General features: G+C 31.3%; 1 protein-coding gene across 1 annotated transcript; it reads left to right on the forward strand.

The window, feature by feature from the left end:
• Positions 1-2,110: 2,110 nt before the first annotated feature.
• LOC106476599 (methylthioribulose-1-phosphate dehydratase-like) lies at positions 2,111-12,674 on the forward strand (the record flags this gene model as incomplete). Its single annotated transcript, XM_022380412.1, has 4 exons — positions 2,111-2,439; positions 3,968-4,062; positions 9,546-9,712; positions 12,574-12,674. Coding segments are annotated over exons 1-4 (501 nt in total), but the record flags the coding sequence as incomplete, so codon positions are not given.
• Between the last annotated feature and the right edge of the window lie 1,455 nt (positions 12,675-14,129).

Here is a 14,129-nt window from a genome sequence, read left to right on the forward strand (position 1 = left end):
TGAGAATTGCCCACATAGATACTTGAAACAGTCGCCATCTTTGTTTTAAGGTCCTTACAAACTGCTTTTTATGTGAAGTGGAGGTAATAGGACTTTCTTCGTGTCAACCAAACTTTCACATTCAATGTTTTTCTCTCCTGATGTCAGACTGACTCTGCATGGCCATTGCTTCTTTATCCAGTGCTGACTTTGTGCTCAGCTGTCCCAGTCCCACAAAAAACATGGAAACTTTGTAGACGATTGTTGACCCAACAACATACAAAATACTTTTAAGTCTCCACAAAGTAGCCAACCATGTTCTTTGTATTTGACCTTATTAAGAAGAAGTTTAAGATTTTTGTACAATTCCTTCAAGTGAACTGAATGAGCAATAGGAACAGATGCATATATGTTACCATTGTGAAGGAGAACACCTTTTTAGACTTCTTTTGGGGGAATCAAGGAACAATCGCCACTAACTTGGCTCATATACTGCAGCTCCAACCATGTAAATTTATTCAGCAATTTTGTTGCAATAAACCAGTGAACCTTCTTGCGAAAAGTATGGTGTAAACTCTTTCTCACAATTTCTGTATCAGTAAAATGATGTCACTGGAAAAAGTAAGTTCTTAGCCTGAAGTCTGGACCCTAAAATCTCTGAAGAATCCTTTGGAAGGCCCAAATCATTAAATTCACCTTGTGTGAAAAGTTGTGGTTCACCAGACGTTTCAGGTTGAAAACAATCCATATCATTTCTATTGACATCAGATTCAGAATCAGATGAAATTTTATCAAGAGTCTGGTGGAGTATGTACAGGTACATCTTGTCCATGAGCAACAGGTCTTATAGCAGATTGAAGGTTTGGATTAGAAATTTCCTTTTTATTTTGAATGTTGTAGCCTTGCACGTTACATGAGCAAAAATAGCAGTCATTTCCTTGGTTTGTAGGCTCACGCCAGACCCTGGAATTCGAAAAGGCAAAAATTTTTCTTACCTGTAGTCTATTGTCTCCACTCTTAGACACAAATAGTGCAAACTTTGTGAGGAGCCCATGATTTGTCTTGGTCCTCAACTTTTATTCCAAAATACATGTAATATGCTTTTTTGACAAATTCTGTAATGTTTTGCATTTGTTTCTTTACAACAAATTTACCACAAATATAATAGAATATGTTTGGGTCACTTACACAACCTTTTGTTGTCATAGTGATGAATAAATAATATTGAAAAGAAAAACATAATGTCCAATTGTAAGCACAAACAAATAGTATCCAGTAATGACACTTCATGTGACCTGTTAACCATTTATATACTAGTGGTGTGTTTCTCGTGGGTTCTAGAATGATTGATAAGACTCGCGTCGCGATTGGTCTAGAGAAATCTATAGCCAGTGATTGTTAACATTTTAAGCATAACAAAATGTGACCTGATTTAAATGAAAATGATTCACTTATGTAAAATTACATATGACATTTTGTGAAAAATCTGTACATGATGGAGAAAAATTCGGATTCAGTGTATAGGTATTACGGTAGAACACGTAAAAATATCAAGACAATATTTTTGTTTTTGTTTTGTTTATTTTTTTCAACTAAGATAATGGGGATTTATATGTTGTAAAACAAGTGCTTAATAATACTGATAGTGGGAGACTAAATTTAGACGATTGATGGGAAGAGGGCTTAAAAATCACTCAGAAGCTCTTATTAATAGTACTAGGGTGATATGTGCTGGGGGATTTATAATTCCCAATGAAAACTACATTCATATAAAATATCAATGGTGAAAAAATGTCTTGAAAATAAAGTTATTTGGTGGGGGCTAAAGATATTCTGGATGTCACATGACTTTCCAACAGAATTAGGTGATTTTTGTGGTGTTAAAATTACTTTCTGCTTAAAATGCATGAAAATTTTGTATTCTTTATTTTTGAATGGATTCAATTAGTAATAATTATGGTTACTAAGTGTTATTATATGCATTTGTAACTATCTGGTTAGTTTCTTTATATATCAAGTAGAACCTAGAATGGCAAGTTGGGATTTGTTGTTAACTATTAGGTCTTTTATGAATTATTCTACTAATGTTTACTAGGAATCTACTTATAGCATCATGCCATGATTCATTTCAGGTCAGAGTCTGAGCCAGCAGTAGGTGCTTTCAATTCCAAGAATGATAGCACCTTGACCAATAGTCAACTTTTGGAGCTGATAGAAACATATCCTACTTTCAAGGAGGCTCTGAAAGAAATCCAGAAACTTGTAAGTGGTGAAATACCATTCTCCTCATTCAATAGCTCTCTCAAGAAAATTAAGGAAGAAATGAGGAAACTATTGAAGAACAGATACGACCAAGAAACCTTAGAGAAGTTTCTGATGGAGGAGTACAAAATACCTCAGAAGAACGACCAAAGTGCAGCCAAAGAAGTCCTAAAAACCATGAACTACAATGACTGTGAAGTAACTCAATTTTTAAAAGTAATAAATATTGATTAGTTATATATTATGGAAGCTAGTCTTGAAAGGATCAATTTTCATAGAAAAAAGTCAATGAAATGAAGAAGATATGAGTAAAAATTTGTGCACTGTTAAGTGCACTTCTAGCTCCACTGGTCACAGATTTAACTATTATTGTATATGGGTTAAATTAGGATTCTCTCAACTGCTAAGAATGCTGTACCTTCTTGTCTAATTAACATAAAGACAATTCAGAGTGATATAGAATACACTTTTTGCACTTTATACAAAATCATTGTTGACTCTGAGATTGTTTAAATTTAGAATTTTTTTGGAGTCTATTTATGCTGTGTTCTGAAGACAATGAATGAGAGAATGCAATAACAAGATTTAAAAAATACAGGCTCCAATGAAGAAAGTTTTATTTCTCTAACAGGGTGATATTAGCTTATGGAATGACTTGCCAGCACCTTACAAGAATTTAAGATAACTGGTGAATTTCTCAAAAATAAAGGGTGGATTTAAAATTTTACCTTCATTTTTCCTCAGTGATTAAAGGCAGAAACAGACTTTAAGATTGAAATGATTCCTTGTGGTCCTTGTACTGCAGCTAGACTTAAACAAGTTATTATTTTTTTTATTTTGGAAAAAATTGCCTTCAGCACTTAAAAAAGAGTTTGCAATGGGAATCACCAATCCCTTAAAACATAAAGGGTGGGATTAAGTTATACTTTTTCTTGAGGACAGTCTTTAATGGCAAGTGTTCCATTGTTGTTTGTATGTTAGTGTACATTTGATAAACTCATTAAGAAGTGGACTAAATGGCTTACAAGAAACTGCTAATTAAACATCTAATTAATTTTATTGCTATCATTACCCACATTATGAAAGCTTTTATTATCATGATTATATTACTATAATACTGGTACTTAATTCAAGCTCTGAATTTGCATTTAATTTTATATATATATTTGTATATATTATTTTTCCAAGTTGATGAAGCAGATTTAGACCCTGAATTTTTGGCTACTGATTCCAGTAGTATTAGTACTAATCAAATGAAGACATCTGCCAAAATAACATCATGACAAGATCTGATTTTAACTCAAAGAAGTTAAGTTTATTAGCTGGATTTGCACATAATTCAATTGTGTGTTATCATAATCTTTGTCTTTTTAATATTCCAAAACATGTCCATACCATATGTTTTTATGTGATAGTTGAATAGCCATGGAGTGTCTAGATGGGGCCAAAATATTTAGAAGTTTTTATTTTGAATTAAAATATCTAATTCCTAAAGTCAGTAATTTGCCATTATTAAATATTAGGCATTACTGTGGTGTGTTGGACGGACTGGTCTATATAAATTAACTTTACATACACTAATTAAATGTAACATAATTGTATGATCTACATCATTCTTCTTTCTTTTTTTAAACCTGAAACAGATATAGAACTTCCACAGATATCTTAGTATTTAATCTACCTGGATTAAAAAATATGATAGCACAGTAGAACATTATTTCCCCAGGAACATCCTCGAAATTTAATACCAGAGCTTCTTCGTCAGTTTTACACACTTGGGTGGGTTTCAGGAACTGGTGGAGGAATCAGCATTAAGTATGGGTGAGTATAAGTTTACTTTCATGTATACAAAGTTCACGATTTTCACAGTAAATGCTGTATTGTGATCTAATAGTTATTGCCTTTAATTGTTGGCATGATTAAGTATAGTGACTTTCTGAAAGCCATTAAAAAGTCAAAAACAAAATTACAATTTGTTTTGAATGAGGATAGCTCAAACATAAATGGAAAATTAGATCAAAATACAGAAATAAAAGTAACTAGGTTTTCAAGCTTTAACCTGGTGTTCTTGTGATTAAACAAGTACTTGTGTCATTTGAAATAGAAAATTATAAAATGCTCTTGATATTAGTAGAGGCCAGCACCTTACAAGAGTTTAAATATGTGATCCAAATTAAGATATCTTGGAAACATTAGCTTGCACTTACTGTAACTTTGGCTAAATATTTGTCCAATTTACCAACTGATCCAAATCATTCTGTAGTACCTCAACTTCCTCAGTACAACTAGAAATACCCAAAACTTTATTATCATCTGCAGTTTTACTAATTATGCCTCTGTTAATATCATTGATGTAAACAGCCTTAAAGAGTAACACAGATGCTTCATATTTTCTGTTTACTACTTAATGTTTCTGCCCCCCAATGGCACAGCGGTATGTCTGCGGACTTACAACGCTAGAAACTGGGATTCGATACCCTTGGTGGGCAGAGCACAGATAGCCCTTGTGTAGCTTTGTGCATAATTAAAAACAAACAAACAAACTTAATGCTTGTGAAATAAGGATCTTATGTAATATTCACTTCTAAGTAAGAAAATTGTTCATTTCAAATTGTCTCTTATTGTCAGTGATTATTAAGGTACAAATCTCAGCCTTAGTTCATTCATTTGTAGAGCTCAGGGTGTTTACGAAAAAAAAATTGTCTTTGGGGGAACAAAATTTACCAGAGGCACTTTTAAGTGTTGCAAGTTTTATTGAGGTACAAGGTTTCAAAACTACATTATACTGCACTTTTTTCACATATCTTTCATTTCTCTTTAAACAGTACAAGACTGTAGATTTGAATAGTGTGTCAGTGTGCAAGGATCAGTGAACACTGTTCAGAATAAATCATACAGTAGCTTCATTCAGAGATAGTCTTGATATACTGATTATAAGTAACGTAAAGAACATTGAACATCTTTTGTGGCAATTTTTTAAACATCCCATTTTATGTCCAAACTTTCCTTGATAAAACTTCTAACGGTCAATGAGTTTCTGGTTAAATATAGTTCATTTAGTTTAAGTATTTTTTAAAAAATACAATAACTTTAATTATGGGGTTTTCTTTGAATAACTATATGTATGATGTAAATTTAAACTTATTACTTGCATAATGTATTGTGGTACTGAATGTGTATTTTGCCAGTATTAAATGTGTAACATTTTTCAGGTTAATTTGAACAAAACAAAGTTTTTGTCTCTTAAGTAATACATTTGAATTAGAGCATGTTATAATAACCAGTCCATTCCCATTATCACTCAATGTTGACTACGTCTTTTTAAGACTGGTGAAATGAATTATGGCTATACTATTTTATAAAATGTAGCAAATGTTTTTAACAATGTTTCATTTTTTGTACACTTTTTTCGGTAATTTATTTCAAGTAATTTATATGTAAGTGTGCTTATATTGAACTTTCTAAGTTGTTGCATGTAAATTAAGTTACAAATAACAACAGTAGCATTTACAGATCAACTTATGCACAGGATTTTCTTTACATGAAATTGTCAGTAATATGTTTGCCACTCTATTATGGGCAGAGTTCATAATCACTATCAAAGTCAATAATATGTTTGCCACTCTATTATGGGCAGAGTTCATAATCACTATCAAAGTCAGTAAAATGTTTGCCACTCTATTATGGGCAGAGTTCATAGTCGCTATCAAAGTCAGTAATATGTTTGCCACTCTATTATGGGCAGAGTTCATAGTCACTATCAAAGTCAGTAATATGTTTGCCACTCTATTATGGGCAGAGTTCATAGTCACTATCAAAGTCAGTAATGAAAGTTTTCATAGATTCACATTGTACTCATTTCTTAAATTAAATGTATAGTGTAGTCTATAGAGAAACAAAATTTAAATTGTATTATATATACTAAACTGGATGAAGATTAGTAAAGCTGTTTGTTTGAGATTTTAAATTTTTGGCAAATGATACATTTTGGATATGAGAACTTCAGTTTTGCTGGAATTTGTTTGAAGATCCATTCTTGTCCTTATGTGTGTGGTATTCTCAGGTGAACTGAAAATACTTTGGAGTTATATCAAATAGCAAGAGATTCAGTCAGAGTATGTAATTTTTAAAAAGTATTCAGTTTATACTGTTTGGGTTGATTATAAGGAGTAAGTAGACTGAACACAAAGTGTAAGATGCAGTGAAAACAATCTTTATTACACTTAAATTAGGGGTGAAATTATAAAAAAAAAGTAGAGTTACTCAGCTGGTGAAGTAAACCTGATTTAAAAAAAAAACTATGTGTAAGCCTTAAAAATGACAAAGCAACTCAAATAATTCCTGGTACTAGTACCTCCTTAAAAAATAAGTTCCGGTACTTGGTATCAGTGAGTACTGCATAATTTCACTCCTGTCTTAAATACAATGTAATTACTTGCCTAGGGAACAATGAATGACACTTCTTCAGTTAGATTTCTCTCTCAGTGACTAGATGAAGATTGACACTCAGTGCAGACTGAAATTAGCCTTCGCTCAGAACTAAGTGAAGATTGAAATCAGACCAACTAAATGTAAGGTTTCTACCTTCAAAGAAACCTTGCATTTACCTAGCACAATGATGCTACCATATGATTGGTCATTCTTATTCTACATAGGTGGGATTGTAACTTCTACATATTACCTATATAACCATTGAAGAACACTACTATTGACTTTCTTACACAAAGTTGCTGTAAGCAATATACTCCATGGGTGGTAAGAAGTTGTACTAACTTTGAAAATGTCATACAAACAAAGTTAATTTGAGATAAGATCAACTTAACAGTTTTTCTTGACCATGTGTTGTGTGAAAACCTGCATAAGTAGAACTAAGAATAAATTCAGAACTAAATATTAATACTGAAGAAAAAAGAAACCTGTTATATATTCCCATACAACATGTTTTCTTGCCATTTTTTGTGATTAACAAAATTAATTTGTTTTTCTAGATAGTCCTCAAACTAGAGAATTAAATAACTTCTTGAATATTTATGTCATTCAAGAAATAATTAGAATACTTCTTCATTGTTAAAGAAAGCCATCTAGATCTGCCACTCATGTTTTCTTCATTTTTTTTATGTTGAAAGTTGAAATATGAAAATATATTATTTAGTAATGGATAACAAAACCCTACTGCCTGAAAACTGCAGTTTGAAGCAACAACTAGCTAAATGTTTGAACTTTATGTGTGTGTGATCATTTGTGCTGTTTTATTTTACTTTCTAAAGGTGTCTAAATCTCCATTGGGTATTATTCTTATTAGCAATCTATTTGAAGTGATAAGAGATAGTACTGCTCAAACCTGCAGATTTTAACGGACCATAATATGAAATGTTTATCTATTATGTGGTCTTATGTTTGCATATTATAATGAAGTAACTCGAACACAATGGATATTTTTAGTACTTAAAAGGTGCAAAATAGTTAAATTAGTGATGTGTTTGATATTTATTTAAAAATAATAATAATAAGCTAGCCAATCATAACCTATAGTTGTTTGTGTCAGGTTTAATCTTGTGCCAAAGGGATGTGTAAAGCTCATGAAAGACTTGTGTGGGATAATAGTTATAAGAATTGGTAACTAATTTTATAAAAATAAAATAAACAATAGAAATATAATAAAAATTAAATAATGGCTAAAGGCGGTGGGAAATAGAGAAAATGATAATGTAGCTCAATATATATAGGAAATCAAACTAATATATATAGAGAAATTTAAGGTAGAATAATACTAATAATGTAAAGTAGTTTAATGATGAGTATAGTTTTGAAAATCTTTTCAGAGACTTGCAAGGTCAACAACCACGGGATCGAGATTGATACCATTTGGCATTACAGTGTTTAACAGTGCTATCCAATAAGTTTCGTTAATTTCCCTGTTTCTGTTAGATGTAAAATTTGTCACTGTACTCATAAGGTAAATGTCTTCAAGAGAGTGTCCAGGCATGTTAAAGTGTTTTGCAACTGGAAGTTCTTTGTTTGTTTTTATTGTTGATTTATCGTTATTAAAACTTTCTCATATAGTTGTTTTGGTTTGACCTACATATTGGAAATTGCATTTTCGACATAGGATAAAGTAAATAACATTTTTTCTAGAGCAAGTTATGGAATTAGTGATTTTGAACTGCTTTTGGTTGTCTTTATCAAAAAATTTGACTATTTCCTGAATGAACTTACAGGTTTGACATTGCTTGCTATTGCAAGGTTGACTTCCACCTGGTATTGGCTCAAAGTTTACTTTAGTGTGAATGCAAAGTTTTATTCTTTCTGAAAGAAACAACAGGAACTTCGTTGAAGGAAGTAAATGTGTTTCTTTAGTATCTGGGGTAGATGTTTTAGTTTTGGGTGGTAGGTAATAACCAGTGGAACACAAGAAGAATTGGTTTTAGCTAATTGTTTCAAGGCAGATGTATGTGGTATATTGTTAGCTTTCTCAACTTGTTGAGTGATAGTGTTTTGTTTATAACCTCTTTCAGTCATAGTCTGTTTCAAAGGATTAATGTGATGGTCATAGTTCTTACTATCAGGGCTTATCTACTTTAATCTAAGTGCTTGATTGAATGTGATATTGTGTTTGGTGTGTGGAGGGTGACAGCCTTGATTATGTAAATATTGTAGTTTATCTGTTGGTTTTCTGTACAAATCAGTATGTAGAACACCATCTTTTAATGTTAGGTTTACATCCAAGAAACTTGTTTGGGTAGTGGACTAGTCTAGAGTAAACTTAATATAACTGTGGAAGGTGTTATCGTGTCTATAAAAGGACAGTAATGAATCTTTGTCTCCTCCCAAATGAAAAAAAAAATGTCATCAATAGACATGAGTATCAATTTTGACAAGGTAGGAGTCATCTTCAATTAAAATAGTTTTATTTTTCTAACAGGGTGGTTGACCTTTGGAATGGGTTACCTTGAGGTGTGGTGGATGCAGTTAATTTAAGGAAGCTTAAGGGAAAGCTCTTAATAAAAATGTGAATGATAAGGGCTGGTTTTGAGTGTTTTATTTTAAAAGTTAAATTTTGAGGATAGGATAATATGTATATATAAGACTTATAATCCCACACTCCTGGCCCTTTTGAATTCCACACACTGAATAACTGATTTCTAGATTTTATGATCATTAGCAAATCTTGAAATGTTGCAAAAAAAATTGATGTATGATTACCTTACTTATTTTGAATGTTTTTATGATTGACATTTTCACTGGAAATTAATAAAATATATATATATACCATATTTGACAAGACTTAAAAATTTTTCTATTAGTGATGAAATTTACATAGCTCCATCTGGAGTTCAGAAAGAGAGAGTCCAACCAGAGGATTTGTTTGTTCAGGATATTAATGATCATGATATCTGTAGTCCACCTGAATGGAAGAAACTTAAGAAAAGTGAATGCACGCCTCTTTTTATGAATGCTTTCAGGATAAGAGGTGAGGATTAATGTTCCTATATAAAATAAAAATAGGAAAACTGTCTATCAGTTTGTTTAAAAGAAATAATTTTGTTCAAATATTTATTTTGTTGTAACAAAAGTGATGAGCACAGCATCTTTAAATATTTTCTGATTCTTCTCTCTTTTTTCAGCCAGGGCATAATATTTCAAATTTTTAGCTGAGTTCCTCGTCAGATTACTGTGGATAAATTGTGTGGAAGGCAGTAGCCAAAGAACAAGTTCAATAAGCAAAACAGTGGCCTCGAAGCTGAGACATGGGGGATCCTAAATGTTATACCGAAAATTACAATGTGCAAAATTTATATCAAAAAAGAAAAAAAAGTAGTAATAATAATAATAATAAAGCATTTAAAAAATGTTTTGGGATGGTAAAATGTAATAATATTTCTGTTGGGTTTTTTATTTCTACTTCTATATTTATTGAACCAGCTTTCAAATAAGGAGATTCTAGAGGTGGAACGTTTGAAGATTGACTTATGGGATTAGGTTAAGATCCTGAATTGACTTTCTCTTGAGAAACGAACATTAAGAGATGATATTTTTGTAGCTTTCAAGATAATTTGGGGAATTAATAGGATATAGGCCTCTGATTCCTTTGTTTTGAATTATACAGACAATAAGATGAAAGGACATAATTTTAAGGATTAGAAAAGACAGGCAAGGCTCCAATTTAGACAGTTTTACTTTCCTAACAGGTTGATTGATTTATGGAATGAGTTGCATTTAGTAGTAGTGGAGGCAGACACTTTACAAGAGTTTAAAATGGAATCAATTTTTTTTTTTAAATTAAAAGACGAGTGTACAATGGCCCGTATGATTCTTTATTGTCCATAGGTCACGTTAAAAATTAAATGGTATGAGGTATCTATCTGAAATTTTGACTAATAAGTACATGCACATATACACACTTAGCTCTCCATACATTTAAAATAGTAAAATTCTGTTCATACTTATGCCGAGTTAGAATAATTCTAAAGATGTGTTAGCAAGTAATATTGACCTGTTAGGTAATTCAAGATCATAAAAATGTTTCAACTCAAAATGGTCAATTTTTTGTGTTTTTAATGAAATGATTACACTGCTTACGTGAACACACCAAAGGCACACCACCATGTTAGAAAAATTAAACTGATTTAGCTGAAGATGAATTTTATCCTGCTAAAATTTATATTTGTGTCTCCTAGTCCTACCATTCTCACCAGGAAAAAAGCATGAAGCATGAAAAAAAGATGATGCATCAACACTATAAATTCTCTTAACAGTCTTAACATCTCAATAAGGTCCCATCTAACTCACCTTCTTTCAAGAGAAAACAATTTCAGAGATCTTAACCTGTCTTCATATGAAAACTTTTCCATTCCAGATTTCATCTTAGTAGTCTTCCTCTGAACCCTTTCCTGGGTCTGGTGGTTAAGGTGCTTGACCCACAATTTTCAGGTCATGGGTTTGAATCCCTGTTACTAAACATGGCTACCCTTTCAACCATGGAAGTGTTATAATGTGATGGATAATCCCATTATTTGTGGGTGGTGTTAGCTAGCCGCCTTCCTTCTAGTCTATTACTGCTTTGTGCAAAATCCAAAACACACTAACCCCTTTCCAACAATTTAATCTCCTTCCTAAGATAAGGAACCTGTGACTAAACACAATTCTTCAAATGTGGCCTAACAAATGACATACACAATAAAATTATAACTTCTTTACGCTTGTATTCAGTATTTCTGTAGATACAACCTAAAATCCTATTTGGCCCTACTACTAGCAACAGTCCATTGCTTGGATGACTTGAAAGATCCTTTTAAAAGTTTATCACTTTTGATCAGCATCTGTAATTAATTCAGTTCACAATTTATAATTCTTGTGTTATTCCATAAATTCAGAATTTGCTTTTTTGACATTTGGCACAAAGATTTTATTATTCTTCTTCTCCATATACAGTAAAACATAAAACCTAACTGATTAATGATTACTTTTTCCCAGGTGTTTCTCACTCTCCGCCCTATCAACCATTTATGCATCAGAAGTTAACAATAAATCTAAAAATATCATCCTTCAAAGTAGGTTCCTTGACAATATGGTGAAGAAAACCATCCTAAACAGTTTCTATCTATTAGTTTCAGACTAAAAAAAACATAGCACTATATACACAGTTTTACAGTGCTCTTATTCTCAGGGTGCATGCACTACTGACATCACTATTTGTCCTTCTATCATACGAATAACAGATAATATATATAATTTTTCACAGAAGAAAACTCAGATAATACCTGAGGGGAATAACCCAGAACAATAGGTACCTTGGGAAAAAGAAATTGGCCACATTCCATGACAAGTGTACTATTTTTTTAAACCTGATTACCTATGTATGCTTGCATGTTTTGGAAAGTATTATGTGAACTTTAAATGTTCACATTATTAAATAAAGGAGATAAAAAAAAACCTCGTATGTTTACATACTACAGTATTAAATTTTGAAGGATATCCTGGTTTTAAGCAAAATTAAGTATGCTTGCAAAGTATGCAATTGGTACGTGTATGCTTTTAACTCTGTGAACAAATTACATATTATGTTGAAGCCACACAAGAGAGAAGTCACTAGGATTTATAAAACGTAAGTTATCCTTCAAGACAATAAAGCTTTGTAGAAGCAACTAATCCAAGAGTTTTGTGTCATGTTTTTATTATTTCTCTGATCTTGTGCTTTATGATAAAGTTTTGCGGTATGCTAGTGTCGATATTTTCACCGAGTTCATAAAAGCTGTAGTAAGATGTTGAAAATATCATAATACAAAAAAGGCTCTCTGATCTTTTTGTTAAACTTGTTCATGTATGTTATAGGTGCTGGAGCTGTGATTCACTCACATTCTAAGAATGCAGTACTTGCAACAATTATATATCCAGGAAATGAATTCTGTATCACTCATCAAGAAATGATCAAGGTTTGTCTGTTGTCATAGTTTAGTTTTCTTAGTAATAACTCGAGTATTTGGATAGCATGTTGTAAACATAAGAACTGCATGTAAGTCTATAAAGTTAGAATACAATAATTTGAACATCGGAGTCTGTAATCAACATTTTTAAGCCTTTAGATATAGAATTTCTTCTCATAAAGCTTCAGTGCTTATTACCAGTACTGGTTCATAAAAGGATTTAATAAATGTGTAATAATTATTATTAAATTATGATGGGCATTTCACATGTTAATGAAAAAAGTTTACAGTCTCTACTCAGCTTTTCTGTTTATTTGGAAGAACTAGATAATAATTATTTGTTTAGTACAGTCTTCCCAAAATAAAGAAATGCAGTAAGATTAGTTATATCTTCATAGAATTAAGAACATTATGTAAGTACATATTTTAGGTCAAAATAAATACAATATTTTTCTGCCACATGAAGAAATAAAATGTTTTTTTTCATGAAAATATGTTGGCAGAATTATACTAAATAATTAATTTTGTACTTTTTTTAGGCACCTCTTGTTTTTGCTGTATATCAAATTATGACGTGTCAATAATTTATTATTTAGATACTGAGCAAATGTAATTAGAAATGATTTTCAAAAAAAGTATGACTGTAATATAAGACCTTGACATACATATCTCAAAAAATAACAACACATATTTTTTTAGAAAAAAAAATCTTTCATTTAAAAAAATAAAGAAAAGAAGGGTAAACTAAACTAGTAAGAAATCCAGGTTATTAGTACATATCAGTACATTGTGTTCCATAAGAAAACAACATATAATCAAACTTCTACCTTAAGGTCTCTCTCAAACGGAGTGTTTTCAATAATAGGTACAATCAGATCTTCATCATAGCGGTAGTTAACTGCACTTTTTCCCTTTTTTATACCCTAGGTGAAAATATAGAAGAGAAAAAAATACAGTAGTATAATAAAACCATTATTTTGATATATTTACAATACTAAAATAGAACTGTTACTAGTGAATGACATACTATTTCTTTTATTTCAACAGATCTTGATGGTAAGTGGGTTCAAAACTTGTTTATCATTAGTTAAAGAGTTGTTAAGTTCGCAACAACTGAAGTTGCTTATGTGGTGCCTATAAATAATAATTAGGAAGTCTTGCCATACAATATACCAATAAACAGTGTGGTTGGGTGGGCCTTAGCTGTAGAATTTTAACAAGATCTGTTCTGAATATTTTTATTTTTCTATAAAAAACATTATTTTGATGGATGTTTAAGTGTAAACTTGATCACCTTTTTTAATTAACAGAACATTAAGAAAACCTCATCCACACCACCACTAAAAATTTCTAGAAGGTGTTGTATAAAAATAAAGTCTATCCAAAATGTTAAGGACTCAAGTCTCCATAGCTAGATTGCAAAATGTTATATTAATCTTATTATTTATATAACCAGAAAGATCT

This window comes from Limulus polyphemus, unplaced genomic scaffold (assembly GCF_000517525.1).
Source record: "Limulus polyphemus unplaced genomic scaffold, Limulus_polyphemus-2.1.2 Scaffold10989, whole genome shotgun sequence".
In the NCBI taxonomy this organism is placed as follows: Eukaryota; Metazoa; Arthropoda; class Merostomata; order Xiphosura; family Limulidae; genus Limulus; species Limulus polyphemus.